This window comes from Myiozetetes cayanensis, unplaced genomic scaffold (assembly GCF_022539395.1).
Source record: "Myiozetetes cayanensis isolate MyiCay16 unplaced genomic scaffold, myiCay2020 scf20-37, whole genome shotgun sequence".
In the NCBI taxonomy this organism is placed as follows: Eukaryota; Metazoa; Chordata; class Aves; order Passeriformes; family Tyrannidae; genus Myiozetetes; species Myiozetetes cayanensis.
In genome coordinates, this window is record NW_026087412.1 from 4,067,229 (window position 1) to 4,095,037 (window position 27,809).

Below are 27,809 nucleotides of genomic sequence, written 5' to 3' on the forward strand. Positions count from 1 at the left end.
ACTGACCCTGAGCAGGAGAAATCTGATCCATTTATCAGACTTTTTCGGCATGGCATGCAAATCTGTATATTTTTAATTTTTTTAAAATGCTTTTACTAGGAAAAAAGGATAAGGTCTAATTTTATTGTTATTTCCAAAGACGTTATTTGGGTTATATTTTCTACATGTTAACTGAAAAAAAACCCAGAAAATTAGGAGTATGTGATCATTTCTTATGTCACATCCACTGGCACAAACTCCTGAGAAAACCAACTTAACCTTCCCCAGTGGCAGCTGGAATTTGAAAAACTCTGCACAGTCCAAACTGAAGTGATGCAAACATCAGGAAGGTGTTGAGAACAGACTTTTAAAGTATTATTGGGCAACTGCTGATTTTGTATCACAAGGATTATGATCTGAAAGCTTCCTGGCGTTATCTCCCCCACACCGTTTTCCCTCAGGTGTCCTCTGGGCCTTTTTGGGTGTTGCTGTTTTGATTGATAGTTTTGTGCTATATGGCCTTGCTTAATCCCTGTGCATTCAGGGAAAGGTAAAACAGTTCTCTCATGCTACAGCTGCCTCCAAACCAGCTCTTTTCATGGCTTTGAACCCCTCAAAGCTTGTTCTAAAGACTTAATATTGCACCACTTTGAGCTGCTTCTCAGAGACACCCAAAGTATGAAACTTCTTGTGATGCAATAATTTAAAAATCTGTTAAATATGAAATCTAATAACTTTTCAGGCTAACAACTGTTATGGGTGTGGTGTTTCTCTCCCCACAGAAAGAATCATTGACAGGATAACTTCCCTCCCAACATACATGCCACTTGGACTTCAGATCTCCTCTGCAGCAGGGCCCCCATCCTGTTCCGTACAATGCACTGATAAAAGCCACCATCAGACCTCTGCAGAGCTGGGATGATGTACCTGCAAGACAAAATGCAGAATTGTAGTTTGCTTCTCCCTGGTTTACACATTGCCTGAAATGCTCATTGCATATTTTTCTTCTGACAAGCAGCATTCTCGAATAATCTCTGGTCTTTGGCTGAAATATTGTCTGTCATACACTGATTTAAAAAAAAAAAACAAAACAAAACAAAACAAAATGCATGAAATATCTTTCAGTCTTAAGTTCTGGATATGATAAATACCAAGCCTATCTAAAAATTCTCTTTAAATATAGACTTAAATTTTTTTCCTTAGTTTTCTCCACCTTCATCCATAAGGTTGGTAAAGCAGGCAGGTGATTTGTTCAGGGGAGGCACAAGAAGACTGCAAATTAAATGTGGGTATTAGGAAGACTTGCAAGGAATATCAAAGCTGTCTAATAAAAAAAAAAAAATATGATTATTACCCTGTGTGGCCACTGTAACTCAGAGGAACTCTGGAAATGGCACCGTGTGCTGTACGTTGTGTTTGTTCTGCCCTTCACTGTGCTTAAACAGACACTTAGTCCACTAAATGCTCACCTTCCTCATTCAGCTACATCTGATTACTCAACATGAAAATGAGCTGATAGGCACAGTTTTAATGGGAATAAAAACACATGAATAATAGAGATAATCCTGCATTAAACAAACATTAATCAAAAGCACATATTCCCCCAGTCACCTTCAGGAGATATTATGGTAGGATTAATGAAAGTCTTTATGGAAGATAAGAAAAAAAGAAAACTGCTGAATTTTAATCTTCAAAATTTAATTCCACTAAAAGAAAACATTTCTTCTTAGGCTCAGATCCACTGCACACAGCCACACGTGGAGCTTAATATCTGAGCAGGATCAGACACCACAAAAACAAAGGGGGGAAGAAGAATCTGGTGTGATAAATGCAGGCTCTAATCACTGCATGGTATAATAAACACACTACAGGAAATAGGTCATGCAACCAAATACAGGGAATTAAAAGAGAGTCCAACACCATGGAAAAAATTTTAGGGATTCCTGGGAGACCCTGGCAGCAAAGTGATAGCAAAGGTAGCAATCAGAATAATTTCCTTCTCTGCTGGGCAGATGATTGTTGTAAAACATTGTTATTAAAAAAATGCATTTAATATTCTGACAAATAAATATTGAAAATTAATTTGTACAGTTCATTTTACCAGACAGTTTGTAGCTTAGGTTTTCTTCATCTCATAAAGGTTTAATGTCCTACTTGGCCAACATTTAGTGCATTGGTTTTTTTATTAAATAAAGCCAAAATTAAAGGCTTCTTTTTTTGGGATTCATCCGTACTAAAACAGTAACGCAGAGTTAGTTTTTTGCTGCCACCAGGACAAAACAAATCAATTAGATCAGAAGTGTCCTACTTTGGTTTTTCTTTTCTGACTTATTAATGTTTCAACAGGAAACATTCTTAACATGTTGCCTGAAGAAATGAAAATCTTTTAAAAATTTACTGTGAAAATGCCATCTACCTTGGAAATTCCAAGGGAGCCCCAACCTACTGAGCAGCTGGATTCTCAGTGGACCTACTGGGTATAATGTGCAGGTACAGGAAGCAAAATTAGAAGAAGTTAATAACAAAAGTGAAAAAAGGAAGAGATGGGACATATGGTTTATACTATTGGAGACTAACTTGAAAATTACAAACCTGGGCAAGAGATAAATATTAATGGAATCTCTGATTCTGTGTTTACAATTGTAAACACTCTTTATGCACCTCACGTGTCTTATTTTTGAAAATATACTTTTTTATTGACCCAACAGTCATAATACTGCTTTTTTGTGCTATGCTTTCCCCGTTCCACTTATTTTCTCATCTTCAAGGAGGGATATAAATAGTGCTTTCTAAATTCAAAATAAGACTTTCTTCCCCACAATGAATTTATATCAAAACTTAATACAATTTCCTCCAGTGACAAGACATAATTTTGCTTTATTTTTGTCTACGCTCTTAACTTGCAAGAAGATCTTCCCATTGTGCAGATGCCAGGAGGCTACTTAAGGTTTCTGGGGATCTCTGCAAGGACTTTAGAAAGTCAGAGCCGACAGTTCCTTCATTTTGAGTGGAACAGCCAACCAGAAACGGGTGCTTGGAAAGTTTCTACGGAAAGATGTAAAGCGACAAGCGGAAAGGGAGCTCCGAGGGAAGCCTTGCAGAGCGGAACATGCTCCATCACCACACTGCCAGCAGTCAGTTTAAGGATGGAGGGCTATCAGACACCCAAGGAGAAATGCACTAACACTTATATTTCCTCCCCTAATTTGAAATTTAAACCCTCATTTTAATTTCAAATGCTCCGAGAGTTAAAAGCGCACCTATAGGCTACAGGATTTAATAGTCATCATTATGAACACAGAATTAAAAGCAAATGTATTTTATTAGATAGTCATGTAACTTATTATCTATTCAGGCTTTTTAACAAGGGACTTATGCATCAACTGATCTCATTTCTTTTTTTATGCAGAATAAAATTAAAACGTGTCCGATGTTAAAAACACAAATAGAATAATCCGATTCTTTAAAGTAATTTGAAGTACATGGCTGCTGAGACCTAATCTTAGTTTCTTAAATTCAGATAAATTTCAGACCACAAAAGCAAACATGGGAGACACACCTGGTCCCAAACTCAATTCAAAACAAAGGGGGGAAGACAAAAAAAAAAAAAGTAAACAGTCAGTGCCTGAAGTTTAAAGTCTCTTAACTTCTAGACATAAGCAGATTTGCCACTGCAGTCAGCAGCACTGATTTGTTTTCATTACGTGTATCTCAGATCACAAAGAATTTATAAGGTTGTTTTATAAATTCTTAATCCAGCCCAGTGTATGCACAGTCACTGTAAGAGCCAGGCTTTGCACATAATCAGCTTCGTTAGACAAAGAAAAGCTGTTCATTGGGGGTCACCAAGGTCAAAATGCAAAGACTCCAATTAGTTCTTTACTCACTTGGGGTGTTATAATAATATATTTTCAGCCTGTTACAATATAGACATTACTTTAAACTGAGGCTCACTAAGTAATATCAATTACCAAAACTCTTTGATTGATGATTCAAATTGCAGCAGAAGTCACTTACTCAGGAAGATTCGTGCATTTAAGCAGACTATTTACCCATGAGAACTGCAGAGCAAACTATTAGGGGGTCAAAGTTTAAATTTTGCAACTGGAATTTTTATGTCTAAGCATATCTTTCCCTTGCTTTCATTCATCTTTATGCACCTATGCCATATAATCTTTTTGTGGGAGCTTAAAGCTTTGCATTTCTATATAATCAAAATCCTGTTTGGTTCCTGTCTGACTGTGGTGCAGTAATAGCAGTAGGGTTTCAACTTCTAAATTAGTATTTCCTATCAATGTTTTATTATTATAAACCAGTAGCTTCCTATCTTCTAAATCACCTCTGCATCAGATGTTTTAATCAGAAATAGAACTAAGAACAATATAAAAACTGCAGAATTATTAAGTATAGCTGGAATCATGACCTGACATTCACCAGACTAAATTAAATGCAACGATGAGAAACAAAGGGCTGATTGCAGGTGTGTATAAACAGAGCCTGGCTAAAGGTGTTCCAATAACTGACTCACACTGCAATACACAGTAAAATTCTCATTTTGCATTAGGGTGTCCACTTGGTTAGGAAATACCAGGGCATTCTGATCTCCTTCCAAAATGTCACACGTTCTTATTCAGGTTTCTCCTAATATCAGGAAATGTCAGTCTCCCAGTGACGAGCACATCTACAAGGCTTGAGTTGTAACCTTTGCTTCTTGTTGATTCCACGTCCATGTGTTTGTCCTCCCACTCCATTTTTTTATATCCCACTTCCTCAGCACCTTATGCAGTTCAAAGCTGTTTTCAGCTCCTTCTACCGAGCAACTACAACTGACTCCGCTGCTGTTGGTCAGAGCAAGTGGCGTTTGCACAAAGTGATGCTCAGGCATTCTGTGATTTGTTGTGCTGTTAGAGATTTATTTTTTTTGTTTTCTAAGAAGTATTCACAGATCTCCTCTCTATGTGCATGTGGCTCATTTTGAGGTAGCAGGGCGTGCCAAGGCTTGGAAACAGCCAGGAATAGATGCAGTTACTCAGGACTAGGTGGGCTCACCTAAATCAAAAGTCTTGCATTTCTAGGAAACTTCACACATAACTATAGGTGTGGTTGGAAGCAGTTGGTAAATACTTTATGCTAAATGTTCTAAATCACCCCTAAAAGTTTAAAGAAGTTATTTAAGGCACTTCGTTTCCTTTTTGCTCAGTAAATGTAAATAATATCAAAAATAGAACTCAGGTCAGGTCACAATTTTGAAAATATTTGAGAAAAGTAATTATGGATTACCTTGTGGAGCAATATAGAACTTAACATCATTATCTGCATTTTTATACCAATTTTTACTGTAATTTCTATCTATAGTGATGGAGCACAACTTTTCTCTACCTAAACTCATGTAATCCCAAAAATGCAGTATTTAGCTTGGTTTGCTAAAGGTACAGGGGTTAAGCAAGGGCTCTGTTTGTCACAACCCCACCCCTCATAACTTCTGAACTCACTGGGTAATTTCCACAAAATTTGAGAGCAACAAGTAAGTTGCATAAATATTAAACTTCTCCAAAGTTACAGAAATTGCCAACTGCACAGAGGAGACCCAGTTAATGCTCCCACATTAAAGAAAAGCAGACAAAATTGGCTGTTTGGTACTTTGATATTTAGCCAGCCATGTGCTGCCTATCAGCACAAATGTAGCTCTGATAAGCCCCTCCATGGTTTGTCTCCTGTTTGATGGGAAGTCTGTGGGATGGGGAGGGAGTCAGGAAGGTCCTGGGGAGGAAAGTGCACAATCATCAAAGGACAGTTTGTTAAACTATCAGCTTCATTTTGGCATTCTTAGCAGCGAAACAGAAAGGTTTGTGTGGAATTTAAGACAGAGCACATTCTTCTGGATCTGATTGCAAGGAACAGTCCCACTGAGCTCAGCTCCCTTCAGGGATGAGTCACATCACGTGGAACATTTAGCTGAGGAATACATCTCCTATTTATACAAATACAAGTAAGGTGGCAGCTCCAGCAAAAGGCATTTTTGACACTTAAAAATTCTGGTTTGAAGTGTTAAACACTCTTAGCAAAGGAGATTCTCTCACAGAGATCTCACCTGTTTACTAAACCCAGTCTTCCTTCATAACAAAAAAAAACCAATGTCCACGTGTCTGTATCTACAAAGCTCCTTGAGGTATTGAGGAATTGGGAGGGTAGCATTTGGTTTGGGGTTTTTTTGCAATTACACTTAGAGAAGGTAATTATATAGATTATTTACTTGTATTCACTGGAGTAGGAGGTGATTTCGCTGTCGTTGTGCAACCACTTGAACTCCAAGGGCCAGCTGCCTTCGGCAAGGCACGTCAGGACGAGTCGGTTCCCTTCCAAGTGTATCTGGGGCAAGCCTGGCTCTGTCTTGAAGTATGGTGCAACATCATCTGAAACACAAAGGGGAAAATGGCTTTAGGGGCTACTGAAGAAAACAGAGGATAAACCAGTGATATTTAGCTCATTTCTTTCCAAAATGGGCATCGTAAAACAAGTAACAACGTGATTCAGTCAAGGCTTGCATTGGTGCATCATAAATAAGCTTTATTTCAGAGGCAGAATCCCCAGGATCTTTATAACCTTAGTCCTTGCCCACTCAGACAAGCTTTTGTCCATGTTTACTGTTTATCCATACGAGAATTCCAGCACTGTCTGCTGTGGCAGGCAGCGATGAGCCCTATTGGCTTTTCCCCCCCCTTTTCTCTGTGAGGATTAAATCCACTCAAAGCTTTTTTTTTTTTTATTTCTTGAATAGAAACCAGAAGAGTAATCTTGGATAGAACTGATTATCACAGCAGGAGAAGTCTCAGGGTAAATAAAGAATTTTGATAGGAAAAAGAAGTTAGGAAAAAAACACCTCACAAAATCACAAGTTTAATGCGCTTTCCAACATTCTTGCCAACCAAAATGTGTTAAATTATATTACCTGAAGCCACTAACAGATTTTGAATTAGGGTACTTCAATAATATCCAAGGGTCACATGTAGTCTCAAACTCTTGTGTATCACAGATACTCAAAATACTCCAAAGCAGCAAAATCCTTGATGGGTAAATTGCCAAATCTCTACTCAAACACAGATTTATTCTGAGTCCACACCTGCTGGAGATCCACCCCAGTCACCTCTGGAAGATGAAGTTTTTCACACTTCATGTGTTTAATTTCTACTTAGTACTAAAGGTTTAATATTAGAAGTGTACAAATACCTTCCACAACCAAAATTAACATTGAATAATAGAATGGCCTGGCTTGGAAGGGATTTTTAAGATCATCCAGTTCCACCTCCTGCCATGGACAGAGACACCTTCCACTAGACCAGGTTGCTCAGAGCTCCATCCAATCTGACCTGAAACAGTTCCAGGGAGTTTATGTCTATATATAAACCCCACTAGTTATATTCAAAGTCAGAGATTTAATCCAGAATATGAATAATATTTAACAGGCAGATGATACTGAAATCTGCTTTTAAGAGTGCAGGGTGTGTACTTTATATATTAAACACCAAAAAACCCCAAGATACACAAATATTGTCCCAATGCAAGTAATGGTTCAGCTAAACTGCTAACCTTTCTTTTAAAATTTATTTTAGATAAGCTCAGGCATTTTCATACCTGCTATTTAAAGACCTCAAGATATTTTTTTTTTTTTTTTTTTTTACAGTTTAGAGGGAAGTGACCTCATGTGCTATTCAAGGCTGGCTGAAATTCTTGAATCCACAGGTCACACACACTGTAATCTTGAACAGGTGATGGCCACAAGACAGCAAGCACAGGGACTGGGGGAGAAGAGCTCAGGGCAAGGGGTGTTGATGGTTTTCCAGGGGCTCTGGTGTTCTGGGTTTGCAGCCCAGCCTGGTGATGTCATCTTCTCTAAGCCCTTATCTTTCACTTGGCCTCTTATCAGGGAATTGTTATTACTTTACAGAGCCCATGGAAGTCCATCCACAGAGGATGTCCCAGGGCAGCAGCTGGACTCCAGCTGAGTGTGGTCAGGGAGCCCCAGGCTGACTGTCGCCAAAATATCTCCTGCAACCAGCCATAAATCAAACAGCAGCTCCCTCCACATCTGATGATCTGCATTGACAAACTGCATCCTAAGTTTTTAGAATTTAACTCCAGAAACATAGCCACTTATGCAAGGGGGAAAAAAAAAGAAAAAGGCATATAATCCTAAAGCAATACTTATAAACTATCACACAAAATCTGTTCTACCAAACTGAATTAAAAACTGCATTTTGAGGAAAGGCCCTTTTCTGATTTGTAGCGCTTTAAAAGAACCTGTTTTTCAAACAAACTGATATATGACGAGTGCAGATCAGCAGTATCTTCTTTAAATTGGCTATACAGGAAGATAAGAAAATTCAACATATGAGAAAATTGGAACAGTTCCAAACTAGCAGATATTCCCAGGCAAGCCAAGGATAGTTTTTACGCTTCTTCACTCTATTACATGAGTGAGAATATATTGTGCAAAGCTTCCTGTTTTAATGACTGCAATTATTGTGGAGTCATCTTATCTCAACTCTCATTTTCTCCTAACCAGTAAAATCAGCCAATATTTTAAATGTTATAAAGAAAAATTTAAGTTGGAGCCAGAGGATGTTCATGTGAAATGCAGTTATTTTACCCAGAGCGAAGAGCAAATTTCTGTAAAGACATTCCTAAACAAGTGAGAAAATGTTAAACCTTGTCAAAGCCTTCACATATATTCTGGGGAGTCTCACAAGAGAGTTACAAGACAGACATTTTACCCTTGCAAGATTAAAGGTGTCAGGCTCCCTCTGGAGATGGAGAGGCAGCAGCTGGGAGCAGTGTTGGTGAGCAGGGGAAGGGTTTGTAACAGAGACCAGTTGGCACACTGAAATCATTAGAGCCAAGTCCCCTGAGAACATTTACCAGCCAGTGCAGAGAGGCTCATGGAATGAGCTTCCTAAACTATTCCTCCCTGAAGAAAGTTGAGTCACTGAAGGAGATTACAGGGAAATGGTGTCTGCTCTACAAACTCCTACCCAAGTCATTTGTTGAATCCTGGTTTTCAGTGATTTACAGACCCAGCAGCACAACCTCTTTCATTACTTCACTCTGAATTATCCACTTACTCCTTCTAACTTACACCTTTCCAAGAAAAAAAATTATTTATTTGAAAGACAAAGAACTGCTGCCCACAGGTCTGTCATTGAGCCCTACATTTCCTGCTCATATATTCCAAACTCAGTGATACTGCAGCCCACTCAGAGCCATCTCCTATTTAAAGCATCACAATCAAGCTGTTATTACATGAAAATGATTCTCAAAACTCAATCCAGCTCTGTTAGAAGCTAAAATTTAATAGACCTAGGGGACTATTTTTATAAAGAGTATAACATGCTTTATAAATTACCCTGGCTCTCTGGAAGATTTACTTAAACCCTCGAAGTAATTTTATCTTCTAATCTTTTATTCCTGACTTTCTCATCAATCACATACCATCAGTTTATCAAATTCAATTATGTAATCAGAGCTCACTAAATATCCACAGAAAGCAGAAGTGAAAATAAAATGGGGAGCAAAGACTCCATGCAGGGAGGCTTTGATGACTTGGGAATTTCTGCAGCTCACACCTCAGGCAAACCATCACACCAGAGATGCACCCTTGAGCTTTATTTACATCTTTAAGCTGGAATGGAGAGCAACATTTTAAACTGGACCTGCAAGGACAAGTCTGATTGTTACAGAGCATCCCAGGGAAACAGGCAAGATGGCTACCATCTCAGAAAGGAAGCTGTAGGAGAGAAAGAACTGGCTGAGGGCTGGAAGATACAGGGGTCAATTAACAGGTGGGAGATACCTGCACTCAGGAATTAACTACAGCAAGGGCTCACCACAAGGCCAACCAACATTTTAGAAGCCAGGAAAGCATCTCTGCTGTTACTCTCTTGTAAGAATGGAGTAAAATACTAACAAAAAGCCTGAGTACTAGAAACAATCATAATAAAATACTGCAAGGAGTAATCCTAGCTAGGATACTTTTCTACTGACAAAAAAAAAAAGGCAAAAAAAAAAAAAAGCAAGCATATACATGCCATATACAGTTGCTTTTTCTAAATGCTAAATGTGTTAATACTTCCAGCCTCTTCTGGCTCTTCAGCAAGACTAATTTAAAAATAAAAGTAATAGTAATTAAAGAATTCTCAGGGTTGAAAGAAGGAGCGAAGGGATAAGGTGCCAATCTGTTGGCACATGTGCACACACAGCTCCAATAAATTTAATTTCCATTAAGTCTGCTTACCAAACTCGCCAACATCCTGACCTGTATCCCTAAAAGCATGATGCCGTTTATTTTTATGTACATCTCAAGAAAAAACAGGATTGAATATAGCCAAAATTATCTGGAAATTTGCTCCACAACATGTCTTCCTTGCTTTTGTGTATCACTGAACTGCAAGAGTCTCATTATATTGCCAGGTTTCATCGGTACATGCAAGGTTTAGATGGATTTTATCTCAAAATATAGTTTCAAGACTTAATTCAACAATGCACAGACACTTTTGCTTGGATTAATGTTGGCAGTTAAATATAAAATGGTGCTGTAGGCAATTCTCATCTACTGTGGGCTTGTCCTCAGCCCTGGCAGACGAGATGTACCACAGAACAGCTGAAAACTCCCCCATACTCCATCCTCCCTGAAATCATGTTCAGGCACAAACTTAGAACCAGAGGAAAGATGAGAAAGCCTTTGTACTGAATGGAATGACAACAAAACTTCAAGATACTCATTAGATAACCAAGGGAGCCCAAATCTCCTAAGGATGGTGTGAGTGAATGTGAATTCAGGAAAGGAGGAGAGCACCAACTCAGGGACCTCAAACATACCCTCTAATAAACAAATCACAAGGCTTGACTAATGATTCTTAGCCCTTTAAGAGCCTACATTTGTAAAATACATAAAGCAAAGTCAGATTAAACAGATCTTGCAGTTACTACAAGATCTTGAAAGCAGTCACACGGTCCTATCCCTCAGGAATCACTATATTTTAATTAAAGACACAATTTGATCTTGAGAACCTCAACCCTACAGAGAACAGGAAAGTTACTGTACTCCAGAGAAGAACCACATCACCTTCATCAGTAAAACCCACTGCAACTACCCTCTTAAAACCTCAGCAATTTCTTCTCCACAGGTGTTGGATAGCAACAGTTACAGGCCAAGTCCTGTGTTCACATCCTGAGAAAATCAGTTCCTGTGGTCCTGAACACTCAGAGGAAGGAAACACAGTGAGGGCCCACTGCCACTGCTATTTGTCTTGGTTATGTATCTCTGCTTTTAAGACACTTTTAGGTGAGCCAATATTGAATATCAAAGTAGATTAACCTGCACAGAAATCAGCAATTCAGGGCAAGTTCAGCTCAACCACTAAAAGATACCACGTGAGCAGCTGCCTTTCCATCGCTCAGTTCACCCAATAGATGTGATACTGAAAACCAGGACACATTTTCCAAACCAAAACAAAAACACAATTGGTGTATTAAATAACACACCTTTATTGATTTTAGCTTCTTAATCCCTAGTCAAAGCATGATGTACGTCACTCTTTCGACATCTGCATGTCTAAAGTACAATCAACTGACACAGGAAAACAAAGAACCGAATTATCTCGGAGGAATTTTCCAGGAAAACGAGGCAGAGGTTGAACAATCAGCCCAGGAGAAGATCAACAACACAGAAATGCTTTTGCCCTCAGTATTTACCAGGAAAAGAGACGTGAGCCACCTTCAGATGGGTTAATGACTGCCATGAAAAGAGTATTTCCAAAGACCCGTCAAGGGGATTGAATGCATAATACAGAAGTAGAGTTAAATTAAAAAGGCAGCTAGAGTCAGGAAACCCAAACTAAAGACAGGAAGAATCTTTTCACTAATCCAAAGAAAGGAGGCACAACTATGGACAGCAAAACCCCATGAAGGCCAAGTTTAAGATCAGCTGTGACATCCACAAGCACACACAGCCAGCACGAGCTGCTCTGTACTGACTGACAGCCACAACTGCAACTTTCTGGGGAATCAAAACCATTTTCTTCTTATTCCTGACTTGGATGTGGAAAAGATTTTTCTCTATTTCCTTTTCAAAAGGGTCTTTTAACCTTGTTATCTCAGCTTTTTAATCTCACTGCCTCAGTTTCTGATACACACACATACCATGTGCTAGCTCTGGATGCAAGTTGTATTCTCTTGTGGAAATGAACTTCAATAGCTTATATAGCATGTGAATTTGGAATTATTACACAGTAAATCTTGGGAAATGTACCAGAAAGTCAGATTGAACTCAGATATATTTGAGTCAATCTTCTTTTGAATTCAAACCTTCTAAAATGCATTGGTGAGATGCTGTGAAAGTTAGTATATGATCTATTCATAAACTGTCAACAATGTCAAACATACATTAGAGCATTCAGTCACTTTAACTGTATTGATTTGCAGGAAGTCTATTTCACCCAAAATATTGGATCTTTGAGATTCAAATTTTCGTGGTTGGAAGTGTGACATAAATCACCGAGTACAACAATTAAATTTAAATTGCATTTTACCACCTCATTCTAAACCTCGATTGGAAAGGACTGATGCATCATGGTGAATATTTCATTAAAATATCAGGTTATTTTTCAAATATACTGCTGCAGCTAAGAATTTTCACACAATGGTATAAAGTATTCCCTTAAAATGGATTTCCTGAACTTTTATCAAAGACGGTATCTGGTTTTATATTGGACGAGTACTGAAGCAACTGTATTTAAATCAGTCTTTCTTCCTCAATTTCATATGTCAAGTAAATGAGCCCACACTACCCATTTTTGTCCTGCTATAGATAAAAAAGATAACCTGCTTTTTGGATACCTCTATTATAATCCCTGAATGCAAATACAGTATCAGCTGAGGTTGATGGATTGTGCTTTTAAAGGTTTAATTGGGGATGGAATTAAATTGTTTTAGGACTCAGCAAGTTCTGTGAGGAAGCCTACATATTTCTAGAGTAAGTGACATTTATTTCTTTTAAATGCACAGTCACAGGGAGACAAGATTTCAGTGGGTAACTTTTTTTGCCTTGAACAGGTCACATAACTAATTGCCAAGTTAGTTATTGGGTAATTGCCAATCATATATTTGATTTGGATAGAAGAAATATTGAACTAAAGATTGCAAACCTGTTGCACTCTGTCCCAAGAGGCAAACTAAACATTCTGTAATGTATAGTTATGATTAGCTTTTCACAATTCAATAGAATAGGAGTCCCAAGCGGCCAAAATGAGTGTTTCACACTGATAGTTAAGTAGATTTAATTAAAAACTCCTTTTTTATTTTTTTTTTTCTTATGGAAGCATCACTTCTCTATTCCAGAATTACCTAAATGGCACTGCAGATTCCAGCTGGCTTCCATGCTCCTCGTTTCTTGAGGCAAACAGAGATCAAATGTTTTTCCCAAATCTTGGCTTATGCTCAGAATTGCTGAAAAGAACAAACAAGCCAATTCTTTCCCTAAGAAAATTTTACAATTCTAAGATAAACCCCACAAAGTGAGTTGCTACAGGAAAACCTGTTTTAATATTTCCAACCTTTCTTCCCTGTTTTAAGGCCCAAACAGTCCCTGTTATCTCTCTTAACCTTCTTCCATTTTTCCCTACAAACAGCCTCAGATCAACTACAAAAATACATCTGCGACAGAAAAAAAGCTAGAGTGGGTTTTCTTATGATAAAAAAAGAAAATCTTACTATCACCAACTGCTTAAAACTCCTTAAATATAACTATTCTTTGCATTCATAAAATCTACTCCCTAACATTGATATCTCTTTAAAGACCATCCTTTCATTCACTACAGGATCACTTCTTGAAGAACTCCCTTTTAAGAGAAGGTTTCTCAAGTTTTATTAGAAACATTCATAACTGAAAGGAGGAGGGCCCACAGAACCACAGAAGAGTTTTTATAGGACCTTGGTTCTGATAGAAAAAAAAAAAAGAAAAAAGACAGTGGTTGGTAACATCACTCCATTAAAATTCAACATAAAACTCTCTCAGTTATCCCCAAATACACCGAGAAAGATTTTCCCACATGCAATTGTATTATTCTTTTCTTAAAATTGATTTCTTTAGCAGACCAGCCAAGGAGAAAAAAAATAATGAGCTGATATCATTTTAACGGAGCCTCAAGCAGCTCCTAATGTATTAACCTGAAGTCCCACTAAGGCTTTCTTTTCCCATTTAATTTCTACACCTCATGTTTTAGTCTCACTTTCTGACCTCCTGTAATAATTCAGTTCAGTCAGGGCAAAATAAAAAAAAAAATTAAAAAAAAATTGGTTTGTTGTATATTTGAAGGCAATCACTATTCACAGGGTTTTTAAAATTCCTGGAAAATTGTAGAATCACAGAATGGTTTGGGTTGGAAGAGACCTTAAAATTCAACTCATTCCACCCAACTGCCATGGGCAGGGACAGTTTCCACCAGCCCAGGTTGCTCCAAGTCTTGTCCAGCCTGGCCTTGGACACTTCCAGGGCTGGGGCAGCCACAGCTTCTCTGGGCAACCTGTGCCAGGGCCTGCCCACCCTCCCAGGGAAGGATTCCTTCCCAATATCCCATCAAAATCTACCCTCTTGCAGTTTAAAGCCATCACCTGCTGCAAGATTAAAAATCAAGAGGCTGGAGATGATGTTCTTAAGTGATGTTTAGTGTAGTTCAGCCACAAAAAAAAAAAAAGCTGCAGAATTTAATTTTTTTTTTTTTTTAAATATTCCCAAGGATCTCTTGAAGTTACAAATGCACTGAGAGAAAAAAGGGGAGCACAAAGGGGGAGAGCGAAAGGGAACCCATTAACTACCAAAACTGAAACAAAACCTCCAACCTCTCTGGGCTGCATTTGGTATCAAAGCACAACCCTACTGTGCTTTTTATATTCTCTTCATATCTACGATGTTTACAGAGACTCACAAGGAAATGAGTTGTTACTGTTTAAATCTCGGCCCACAGCAGGTGGAAGGCAACTCTGCCTTGCCCAAAGAGAATCCAAATGTAGCAGGATTTCCTTCGTTATTTTAACCACAAGGAAGCTATTGTTGCTGCTGCATAATCTCCAGTCTTCAACTACTGTAGGGCAGTCTGATCACACTGATATCTATCCAGCAATTTATATATATATTTACATCCTCTAAATATTCCAGCTGACACCAGGATGAAGGCAAGATGAAACCCTACAGAACATTTAACAGAACAGGAAAGATGAAAACATAAGTGTGCTTTCCACAAGTTCATCCCCAGGATAAGAGCCCCTCTCAGTTGGTGACTTTGTAGAAGATAAATGAAATCAAAAAGGTAAACAGCTTAGGAGTGTCTGGAGGTACCAGAACAGAAACACGAGTGCAGCAAGAGGGAAAAAAAACCCCACAGCAAAGGCACTGCCAGATTTGAAAGCCATGTCAGGCCACCTATTTTATTATTTCAAGGAGAGAATTATTTCTAAACAGCAAAACAGCTATGAATATCCAGAGAAGATATAAACACATCTCTTTTGATGAAGGGGACTGGAGGGGAAATGATTCATGCACAAACCTTTGTTAAAAGCAACGCCCACTCCTTACTGCTATTGTTATTTTGTTTCAATGTAACTGGTAATTTTCTTTTTTTTTTTTTTTGTTTTGCTCTTTTAAACTTGAAAAACATAAATAGGTTTACAAATTGGATAATGCCTGCCTCAACAAGGCTCAAGTGGCGCTGCTGAATCGGAGGGTGCTGAGCACAGGATTGTTCACATCGTTGTGTGATGCTGGGTTAGGACAGAAATTAAAACAAACCAGAGGCCAAAATTCATGGAACTCAACTGAAATATTCCCCTCATCTTCAGCAAACTCTGGAACAGGCACCTGGTGAGTGCTTGGGTTAAAAACAGGAGCCCAGAGAGTTCCTTGCAGAGCTCTCAGAGGATCTCACTGAAGGATTTGAAAACTCACAGAAATTGGCTCCCTTCATTTTCCCAAATATCATCACTTATTTCTGCACCTTTCACACTACACCCTTTCAGAACTATCCACGTGGAATTCTTTCACCACTTCGAGGGCAATACACAGGTCTAGAGACTATAGAATTATTTGCAACAATACTGATGAAACATATGATTTCTCCCTGTCAAAACTGCAAGAAACATTTCACTATTCTAGAAAACAAAACTGAGCTTGACACATCTGAAGGTAGGAAAAAAAAGGAGTTAGTTGATTAACCTGGAAATTTTATTTAATTTTCTTTGGGTTATAAATAAGCAGCAAGTTAATGCTGTTTTCAACTTTTGACAGTTCTAATGTTAATTACATGTACTGGATTTTATAAATCAATACTTCTTACACAAAGTGTTATTTAACTTGTCAAGTGTAGCGATAGATCAACGCATTTACTGTTCTTGCTAACATTGATGGATGACATACATCAAAAGTATATGTAAAGGAAAAATAAAAGATTTATTTTTAAGTCAGACAGGGTTAAACCCCAGTTAGGGAGACAGGGAACTGAAACAGCATCTGGAAAATAATGTCATAATTTTATTAAGGTGTGAAAGATTTTCTTCTTGTTTGGGTTCTTTTAAGGTTTGGGGGTTTCTTTTGGGCTGATTTATGGTGTTTTTTGTGGTTTTTTTTTCTTTTAATATCAAGGCCTGAAGCAATCAGCAGCAAATTGTTCTATGTACAGAAATATTATATTAAATCTCTATATCCTATAGGGTAGAGGAGCATCGAATTCCATATCTCAAACTTCAAATATATTTTACTAAAGCACCACATCCCTCTGTTCAGCACATGGGACTTCCATCTAAACATACTAATAAGTGATAAAATAAAGCACAGTTTTTAACTACTTTACTGTTTGCAAACATGCTACAGTTAATGTGCTTTAAATTTTAAAGGATGTGCAAGTAAAATTGTGACAACAAATCATCTTCAAGATTGCATTCACTGCATTATGAGCTGTAATAAAAGAAACACTCTGTCAGAAACCATTCTAAGAGCCAGTACTAATGCACCTGAACATCTTGAAGAGATCCACAGCTCACAGTGCAACTAATACTCATTATTCATTTGTGCCATTTGTAAAAAAGACATTATGTTAAAATTATGAAATCCCAAAGAACTGAAAGCTATTACTCTGTATGTAACTACAGTAAATCAATAAAATATTGGTTAAAACCCATTATCAGAAGTATGTATATATACACAATGTATAATCATGTACTGAAATAGAAGGGAAAATTGTTTTTCTTCTAGTATGGATAGATTTCTCAGGACACAAGTAATAATTGCACTATACATCATTTCCAATTCACAGAGTGGCAAAAAACGTCCTTTTGCATTAAAAATTGTCATCAGGATGGGCTTTTTCAAGTTACAAAAGGTAATGAATGTAAACCTGAAGTGTTATCTTTGGAAGTAATTCCTGTAATCATCACATTTTAGTGCAATATCACCACAATATTCAACTAAGTACAAGGAGGCTCTACTCCATTAGCTGTTAGTCAGGACAATGCTCAGGAGAAGTAAAAAGCAATGCCTACAACCTATGAGTGGTGTTAGCATGTTTAAAGAATATTTAACAAAAAAAAAAGGAACTGAAAACAAGTGGTGAGTCTGTGTCGAAGACAAAAAACCATTTCTGAAGTTACCCTCAAACTTTGGGAAAAGATGAAATTCTATTTAACCAAAATTTCTAAAGTAAAAATTAAAAAAAAAAAAAGACATCACTTAGTCTATTACTAAGGCATGTCCTGCAGGAGAGTCTTAATACCTTCAAAAGGCTGACAATGCAAAAAGAAAAAAAAAGTCATGAGTTTTGTCTTCAATTTGAGTTTTTTGTCTAAAATAATCAGGCAAAAGGCTGCCCTTCACATAGATGGTTCTTCTAAATGGTGAAAGCAGAAGGTGGATGAACTGCTTCACAGAAAGCTTGGGTTTGTAAGTCTGGTAGAGTTTTGTGTAAGCCCTCAGTCACCTTAGTGATGAGAAAATATTATCCAGTTGAAAGGTAGGAATTCTGCACATGTAACCTTCATGTCCCACTTTAAACTGTGGGTCAGGGCACAGCCTGTGAGTGACTGGTGAGAGATCTGACACAGAACTCCGGACTCCTCACAGAAATGCAGCATCAAGCTGAGTCCCATCCCACTGCTGCACAACACACAGGCTGGCAAAGAGGAAAACCACCCAACACCTGCATGTCAGACTTACTGTACTGCATCCTAACCCTGCTCTCCTGCAATCCCAGCCAGGAGCACCTGATTGCCTGTGCTGGAGCCTGAGCAGATAAAAACAGATGTCCTGCTCCCTCCTGCTCAGCAGCACGAAGCAAATGGAGAGCAAAGCCCTGAACCCGGACCCCCTGACAGCAGTGAAGATGTGCATTCACAGGGAACATGGAATCAGCCAGAACCCCGAGTCATGAGCACTCCTGTACCCTGCAAGAGGGAAGCCCTGGGCAGGTTTACAAGTTCTCTAAGATTGCTCACTGGGGGAAACAATCTGCCAGCTTAATTCTCGGCAGGATTTCACCAGTCCCTCCAGTCATCTGTTTCTGCTCTATACGTTCACATACATCATCAAGCTGACAATTTGGGAGCTGGACCAGATGGATGTATAACCCCAAACGGTGCTGTTTGTTAAATCTAAAAGCTATTAATCAGAATAATTTCCTTTATTAAACTCTGTGGGAGAAAGGGACAAACACAGATGACGTATTACCCATATTTACAGGGAGTGCATCACAGGACAGCACAGACTGAGCTTGTTTTCACCCGGCTCCAGAGAAAAATGGTGACAGCAGAAATGTTCCTCCTAAAAAAAGTAGATTATTGCAGGACAAAGAAAGCAGGAAAGGGCATCCTAAATGCTTTCTTTGAGTAGACAAGGCATGTTATTTTCCCCAGAGGAAATAATTACGTTCTCTGAAAGGACTGGCAGCTTCAAGTTATTTTTAAACAAAGAGCAGTTCTTTGTGTAACAGGAGCACTGACTTCTTTTAAGAAGCAATAGGTGAGACTAGATCAACTAAGCAACTCCACCTTCCACCAAGCATTTAATGCCAACCCAGCTGGAAAACAACCTGGGCTATTTGAGGTTTAAGCCTCACAAATACTACTCCCTGCTCTCCCTCTTCTGACTCACACACTGAAATTCGTAACTCCTCACATATTTAGACACAGGGTCAAAAAATGTCAAGGTATACTTCCTGTTCTTCCAAACTGAAGCTTTAAAATAAAAGTCACTTATCTACAGCACATGCCAAAAAATTACAATTCTAACAACAAACTTGTACAAGCAAATGGTAGAAATAGAGTGCTCTAGAAACACCTAGAAAATGGTTTCTTCTATATCAAAAGAAGATTTACAAAAGAAAGGAAAGCCTGTAGCTCTTTGCTTAACAGACAAAAGATTTCTATAGATTAATTAATTTGGAGGGGGCCACTGAAGCAGAACACAGCTGTAATCCCTTAGTGATGCTCTGACACGTCACTGCAAACAAACCCGACTTTGCAGGTTCTGTTGTGGGTAAAACACACCTACCCTGGCACAGAGGAACTGAAGTGACCCCAAATGTGAGGTTACAGGGCAGCCTGTTGGGCACTTCCACTACTTTGTTTCCCATCGTGGTGTGAATAAGACAAAATCCAAACAAAAGCCCATGTTATGTACATGTTGGACAGGGCTTGGAGCAACCTGGGGTAGTGGAAGGTGTCCCTGTCCGTGGTAGGGGGTGGAACTGGATGAGCTTTAAGGTCCTTCCAACCCAAACCACTCTGTGATTTTATGATTCTATGAATTGCAAAAAAAATAGAGAGCAGTTTGGTCCAAATATCACTGAACCTGCTGTGACAGATCCCAATTACTGACAGTTATTATTTCAAGGGCTGTCACATAAATACTCCTATTCATACGTTTTTCACAAGCAGAACTTTCATTGATGTAGTTTATGAAAATATATTTCCCAAGTACAGATTTCAAAAGGCTTCTTTGTGGAGGATAACCTCTGAAATCACCCTCAGCCAGAACCCCTGGCTGCCTTAAGAGTAAACAGCCTGGAATGTTGGTGCATTATTGCTGCCTCATTAAGAGGCAAATTAGTTGTTTTTGTCTTTGTTTAGCAATACTCAACAGGTACTTACTCTGACAGTGGTTTTAATGTGCAAACACATTAAATTAACGTGTTCCATGGTTACAGGAAACATTTATTGGACAAAGGCAAATCCAGCAGCCTCACAGCAAAATTGTTTCTCTATTAAAGAATCCTGTCAAGCTACACAAGGCACTTCTCTACATGTGCTTTTTGCCAACCCATTGTATCTGGCAAAAGTTGATGTCTTTTCTCCTTCTAGTTCCTATTTACAATGTAGCTCAAACACAATTAATTGCAAAAATAAATAAAATTAATAAAAACAGTATACATGACAAAACAGTATGACCAGAGCTGACCTTCTCCTCTGTGTATACAACCAAACCACTACAATTGTGTGAGCAAAGTTCAACAACAGCCTCCCTCATTTCTCTTCTCTCTCTATATATAGAAAGCTAGTTCTATTAATAAACAGTCAGCCCAAATTAGCATTAAGACAATATTTATTTAGTTTAGACTTTTGGCCTTTAGTTTATATCAGCTTAGAAGTAAACAGAAAAAAAGTACAGTAATGGCAAATAAAACAATGAAGCAGTAAAAATAACACGATGATGGATTAAAATATATTGTTCTAGTTGGGAGTCAACAGGGCAAGTGCTTTATAAAAATTATGTTTTCCTTTGACAAAATCAGTACAATACTTGCTGGTACAAGCAATAAAAAAAAACCTCCCATAAAACACTTCCGACTTCGCTTTCCATTTTAATGGCTGCAGGCAAAATTCAGAATACATTTGTCAAGTTGATATTATCAACACTACAGGGCTATGCCTGACTTGTTCTACATTTGTTCTGAAAGTTCACTTCAGAGGCCATCAGCCAAGAAAGAAGAACCCAGGAAACCAAAAATCATTCCTACCAGGCACACACAGAAATGTATCTTCAAATATTTAAGAGAAGTTTCAGTAAATATTATCACATATTACTCTGCAAGGCATCAATCACATTCAGTTCAACATTAAAGACCAACCAATCTGAAAATTAAAGGTGATTCGCACTCTCTCTTTGCTCAGTTTAATGAGACATCTGAGTCTGATCCCTGACAACCACTGCCAACATCTTTAACTTTTTTCCTGACATCTGAAATTGATTTCAAAGACAGATACTGAGAAGGCAAGAATACTACAGAAAAGGACATAAGAAAAGCACTGTAAAAGAGAAAATCAAATGTATAGCCTTAGCTTTTTTTTTTTTACCCCTTTGGTGCTTGAAAATCATCTGCATCATTAAGCAACTGAATTTCCATTATAAATTCCTAAATGCATCTGATCCTCACTCTTATGCCTTTGAAACCAATACCAGCCAAGTATATTGAAAACAATTTTCTGCTTTTATACATTGTTCATGTTCTATTTTTATTCACTTTGATAGTACCTGGGCAAGGGTTTTTTCACATATTGAAAGCCTGTTCTTCCACGAAAGTACATGCCTTTATACTTGCAATTTTTTTTCTGTTTTAATTTCCTAGATTTCTTCTTTTCCAGACTAACATTTACAGAGAGGGCAAATACATCATGGAGATCAGAAGAAAACCAACTGCTTGAACTGTGTCATTCTATGGTTTGCCCATAGATGGAATGAATGAAGAGTTAGTTGACCTGGGTGATAAAACCAACATTTATAAAAATATTTAAATGTCAAAACCAAGCCCAAATCCTTACTAACCACACCTTGGCTGAGAATGCACTGAACATTGAGTTCATTGAGGTCCTCCATTAAAAACCTCTAATGAAGACAATGATTGCAACAGGAATTACTGTATCATTTACTGGGTTTCAAGGAGAACATCGAAGGGGTTTGTGCTGTTTATTTTTAATGAGGGCACAATGATATGAGGGCAAGAAGCTCCACTTTGGCACCAACACAATGCTTGTAAGGGAGGGATCTCAACAGCTGTCCTGTACAGATGGTTGCTTTTACTTACAAAGCTTTGAACTGAAGAAAGATTAAATCTGTGGATGGGGGACCTTTACCTTGCAGCTCTGCCTGCACAGTTGGCAGAGGAAAAACAGCTAAGATAAACAAGGTATTTATTATCATCTATCCTATGCACACAGTATTTCTTAAATGGACAAAACACCGTGTTTGTTGGATTTTAGCAGCACGTGGTTCCTACTGAGCATCCTGGAATTCTTGGGGGGAAAAAAAATTGAAATAAGGAATTCAGTCTTTGCTGTATTCCCATCAGAACATCCAGGGGTGGAGACAGCAGAAAACCCAAACAAATACAGATTACACACAGGGAAAGAATCTGAGGCAGAGTCAGAAGTAACCAGCACAGAAGCAGATTGCCAGGCACTGCTTGACTAATGGTACCTGCCTGTGTTCCAAGGTAATTAATCCTATTTCTCACTGCTGGTTGAAAGTCTTGAAAGAGTCATTCCTGGAGAAAATGATGTTTTCTTTAAAACAAGGCAAAAGTGTGAAGGATTTGATTTGCTGTGTTGACATAACCTTAGCAAGCAGCTATAAACACTATTCAGTGAAAATGTATTTGTATCAAGTTCACAAAGCTCAAACTACTGCTCTGAGCTGAGCTTTCCTTTCTGGAAGGCTGTTTCCATACTGCCTTTTTAAAGATCTTGGCCAATTCCTTGGTTTACTACAACTGTTTACTGCAAATTGCTGCCTGATAACAACTGTTCATGTGTCACAAGAGTATCCACATCAGTAACAAAGGTTTTATTGAGCCTTAAAATTGGATATCAATACAATATCTCTCAGTGAGAGAGAGCAACTACAAAATCCATGGCAGCCATCACACGATTTCCAGCCTTTTTACTTTTAAGGAGTGCTTCTAGTGCATACAAGGTTCCAAGGAAATATTAATTAATTATATTCTGGCAGCTATGTACTATTTGGAAGGCAAAATGGAAGGAATCTGCAAACTTTTAAGGTGAAAATTTATTTTCATTTGCTCAAGAGCAATTCTCTCTAAATTCTCTCAGGAGATCGAAAAGTGAAACTGATCTTTTGATTTTATCAACCACATTTAGAAGAGAAATAGTCTTTTATGGAGGAGAAGTGGAACAATAAAACGCTACTGAAGCACAAAAAAGCCCACCAAAATTCTGGAAGACAAAGAAGTTGAACTACTTGCATATTCTCTTGAATTACAAATATTTCTGAAAACTCAACACTGTATGTTGTTCCTCATCTTCTGACAGTAAATGACTATAGAATGTATCCAACAAGCAGAGAGGGAGAGAAGAGCAGAAGTTTTGAAGAACAGTGTTAGTTTTTGGCTCAGGGGGTCGATATATTGGCAGAACTCATCTTTAACCCCTAAAACAAGAGAGGCTCAGCAGCAATCTCTTTTACTTTATGATTCCATTTCACCTGAGTGGACTCCCAACGAGCTGCTCTCCCAGCAGCTGCTGCAGGAGGGGACACACGAGCCCTCACTTCTGTAAAACACACTCAGAGGGCTCAGTTTGTGGCATCAGCCCACTGACAGATGATGTGTCCACTTCACATCTCAGCACTTGCTGACACCTCTGAAGGTGAACTAAGAGACACTTTCCACAGACAGACCTAAACAAAAATACCCACAGCAACTGTGCAAATAAAAGGAGCAATCTCCTCTTCTATTCAGAAGGTGTCATCAGGAGATAAGATTATCAAGATTATTATTATATTTATATCACAGGTTCCTAATAAACTGAGTTGGATCATTAACAAAAATAAGCTTCATGAGTTCAAAATAAATCTTTGTACGCCCATTATTTTTAAACTGTCGTGCTCCATCTAAATCGATGCAGCTTTTCATCTTTAATGGCAGTAGTGGTTCTGCCATATATTTCTCCATGCAGAAAGACTTCAACTATTAATTCTTGTTCAAGCTCCCCCAGAAAATTTTACCCTCAAGCACAGAGCAGCATAAAATATTTCAGCTCAAAATTGAGCAATTAAGAAAAAGTTTTCTGCAGCCAGATATGCCCTGTAAAAAGTAAACATATATAGGCAAAGTAAATTATAGTACATATACCATCATAATGATACAGGTTTATGTGTCATTATGATATTTATACACATTTAATGCTTTCATTCTTCTTAACACCTGCCCTCTGTTCATTACCAAACACTCAAAATAGCCCTTTTTTCCTCTCATTTCTTTCATGGGAACCTTTGCTGGTCTAAACGAGCTATTAAGGGAAAATGTACTAAGAGTTTATCAGTTCATACTTCTCTCTATTGATACAATGATTAGAAGCTCCATAAATATGTATATTTATCTCAGTGGACAGATTAAGAACCCATTTATTATCGAAGGGTTGAAATTACAGACGAATTCACAGAGAAATAAATCTGCATGAATCAACATTTATGTGGGGCTGTCACTCCTTGGAAGAAAACAGAAGATGTGAGAAAGATTCCCAAGCTTTGGAGAACATGTGGGGAAAGCTGTAGGAAAACCAGCTCCACCAAGTTAAACTGCAAAGGAACAGAAGCTCAGCAGAGCCACTGTGTAAGCCCAACACAAAAAAAAAGGCCTGGAAAGAGGGGACTGTGGAACAGGCTGGGTGAAATCAGGTTAGATGAACTGAGTGGAGAGATGGAAAACAGAAAGAGAAGAATCTGAATCAGACTGTGTCCCAAAGGAGGTACTTCTGTCTGAGATGAAAAAAAAAAGATCAAGAAGCTTGAATTCCAGAAGGAATATTGCCTCAAATACTGAAAATACACTGCAACAGAGAGGAGTGTTGTGGTAAATTTTCACAGGAATTTTGATTCTCTGTCTTGAATTCTCCTCAAATACACAATATACAACATAATTTCTCTTTGCTTTAACCCAAGACCCAGAACTTTGCATGGAAATTCCGAAATCCAGATAGGGTCTAGTAACTCAACTACCTTCTGTTCATGCTGTCTGTGGTTAAAAGAAAATGGTGAAAAAGGATATGTCTTTAAAATCAGAGATAAAAACAAGCATTCATGAAATAGAAAAGACATATTTACAAAACTAAGTTATTTCTCATTTGCTACTTATTTCTTCAAATGCACAGGCTGCCAGATGATACACACAGACCTCCATTAACTCCTTTAATTACAGCCACAACTAAAGGTACATAGGTTGGAGTTTTTTGGTTGTTTTTTAACTCTTCCCCCTTCCCCACAGCTTCCACAGCCACTGGAAGCTACTCTGACCATTCCTTCCTCCCTAGCACACACCTTCAAATCCACCCCTGAAGACAGAATTTCCCAAGTGACTGTAAATTGTTTCTAAATTAGAGGCACAAACTGCACTGATATAAAATTCATTTCTTTAACCCCGCTTGAAAAGCCAACTTTCCTCCCTCTTATCTCTCCTTGCCACCCAAATAATAGATGACAGTCATCTGTTTTATGTTAGACTATCATTCCCAGATCTCTCATGCTGATTCATTCTCAGCTTTCACAGCACAGGCACAAGTTGTCAGGAAGAGCTATGCTGGCTGCATTTCCCATATGGAATCCAGCAGCTGGAGTTCACTCATTAGAGCAGGCACAGAATCCTGATATAAATTAAAGACAGCAAAACACCACAGTGACAAACACATCTTCCTTTTCCCCCAAGTACAACATTGAAAAGTGTGTCAAGCAAGTCCAGTGTTCTGTCTGCCAGGGAATCAATAAATCCAGTTATCCATGGATATGCTGGTGCCCATGAAATTCCCCTGTTTTCAAATTCCAACAGTTCCAAAGTCTTCCCTTTCATTCCTGACTCCCTAAGCAGCATCACCAGGTCCCCTCCACCTCCATCCCTCATCAAACCTGCAGTTTGCTTCTACCTTTGGTAAATGCTAATCCAGTTGTTATCCTGGCTGTAGGTTATGCTTCAACAAGTCCAATTCTTTAACTAATTTTTTAAAACTAAACTATCAACTTTAACAGCTCAGACAAATCAGTTCCTATGAAGACTTTTATCCTTCAGATAATCAACTTTCCCCTGGTAACATTTAAGCAGTCTGTAATACCCCACAAGTGATACTGAGCTAATGAGCTACTTCCAAGCTTCAAACTTCCTCAGTGGTATTTTAAATCAAACTTTCTAATTCATGTCAAGGAATTTCCTAAATTTTAATGGTTTAATAGAGTAGCATGGGATTCCCTTCACACTTTGGATTTTGTTGCTTCCATAAAGAGACCTATTTTAATGCAAGATTTCAGGAGTTTAAGTGTTATCATAGCAATGAGAAAAATCTAATACAGTACTATTTTGTTTCAGAAAGGAAAACTGCCTGCAGTAAGGAAGTGCATTAAAAGGGCCAGAAAGGTTAAACAGCAGGACAGAGAAAGCCAGGAAGAAAAGGTCCTTCAAAACATCAAAGTTCAAAAGATAGAGAGAAAAAAAATAGCTCAAAGCCTTGTGTGGTAAATGTGAAATACAGTGAAGCTACCTCTTCCCTCTCACCCCCCCAGCAAAAAAACTTCCAAGAAAAACTTCATAGGGGAAAAAAAACAACAACAACAAAACACAACCCCCCCAAAAATACCCACAAAACCCCCTTAAACATGTAGTTTTTCATATCCATTTGGAAATTACATATATATTACAGAATAGACTATTTCACCACCAGTTAATGCTTCATTTACAAGGAAAAGGGATTTCAGCTCAAATAATTATCATGACCATTGACTGAATGTTTGATGTTAAACAGCACATTGCAAGACTAATCAAATATTTTAAGAGAATTATTTAAATATAAAATATTTGAAAACTGGTGAGCCCCCTGCATTTAAATTCTTGTGTCTGAACAATTTTAGCAAAGGACTCTCCCATTCTAAGTTTAGTGTGATGTTTCAAGAATTCTATAAGCCTGGAAACTGCAGCAGATTTTATCATCTGCCACAATACCACAAAATTTAAACAAGAGGCAGCTCAATTTGGCTCGTGCAAGAAGCACAACGGATACTGTTTGATCCAGTGAGCACAGAGAATCATCCACAGAACTCTTTGTATTAATCAGGAGTGCTTTTAGTACTAAATGGCCAGAAGAACTAAAGGATAATTTGAACACTGCCTGATAAGCTCTGAAGCCAGGGATCAGATCCTGAGCTCCACTTCCCATTTTCCCTCTGTCCTTCTACAGGAAAGACGTGTCTGAGCTTTAGCACGAAGAAGTCCTACTGTAGTTCTATGTTTCTGTTGGAATAATTTATATATATGTATTAAAAATATTAGTACCATGGAGAAAACTAAGTCTGACATTATTCCTCAATTTGCCACTCCTTCATTTTCTAATCTTTTTCATTAAATGGACCAGTTTGCTCTAGAAAAACCAACCTGTATTTGATGGAGGTTCTGCTGTTCTTTTTCTTCCAAGAACAAGCAGCTGGATGTTAAAATGCAATGTACTTATAGTTTATTTAGGTGGAATTATCTGCATTGGGAGCCATCACTGGGAAGACAGTTCTGAGATGAGTCATCACTTGTACCTCAGCTGACCAAAAATCAGCATTGCTCTGTTGCCAAATAGATCAAATGTGCAAGATGGAAACCATGAAAAAGTAGCACATCAATACAGAAACAAACAGAACTGCCCTTTAAATATGAAACAGAGGAAAATACACTATATTTCAGAGGGATATTGATCTTTGGAACACTGATTGCAAAGTGTCCAAACACCTCTATTTAAAGGAAGGCTTCAATGAAATC

General features: G+C 38.1%; 1 protein-coding gene across 2 annotated transcripts in view; it reads right to left on the reverse strand.

Annotated features, from left to right (window-relative positions):
* SDK1 (sidekick cell adhesion molecule 1) overlaps positions 1-27,809 on the reverse strand; it is a 390,932-nt gene that overhangs the window by 277,824 nt on the left and 85,299 nt on the right. For both annotated transcript variants that reach the window (XM_050317843.1, XM_050317842.1), the window contains exons 3-4: positions 6,233-6,392; positions 800-906 (exon numbers count right to left, since the gene is read on the reverse strand). In XM_050317843.1, the coding sequence (XP_050173800.1) occupies positions 800-906; positions 6,233-6,392 (267 nt within the window). The remainder of the gene's footprint in view (positions 1-799; positions 907-6,232; positions 6,393-27,809) is intronic.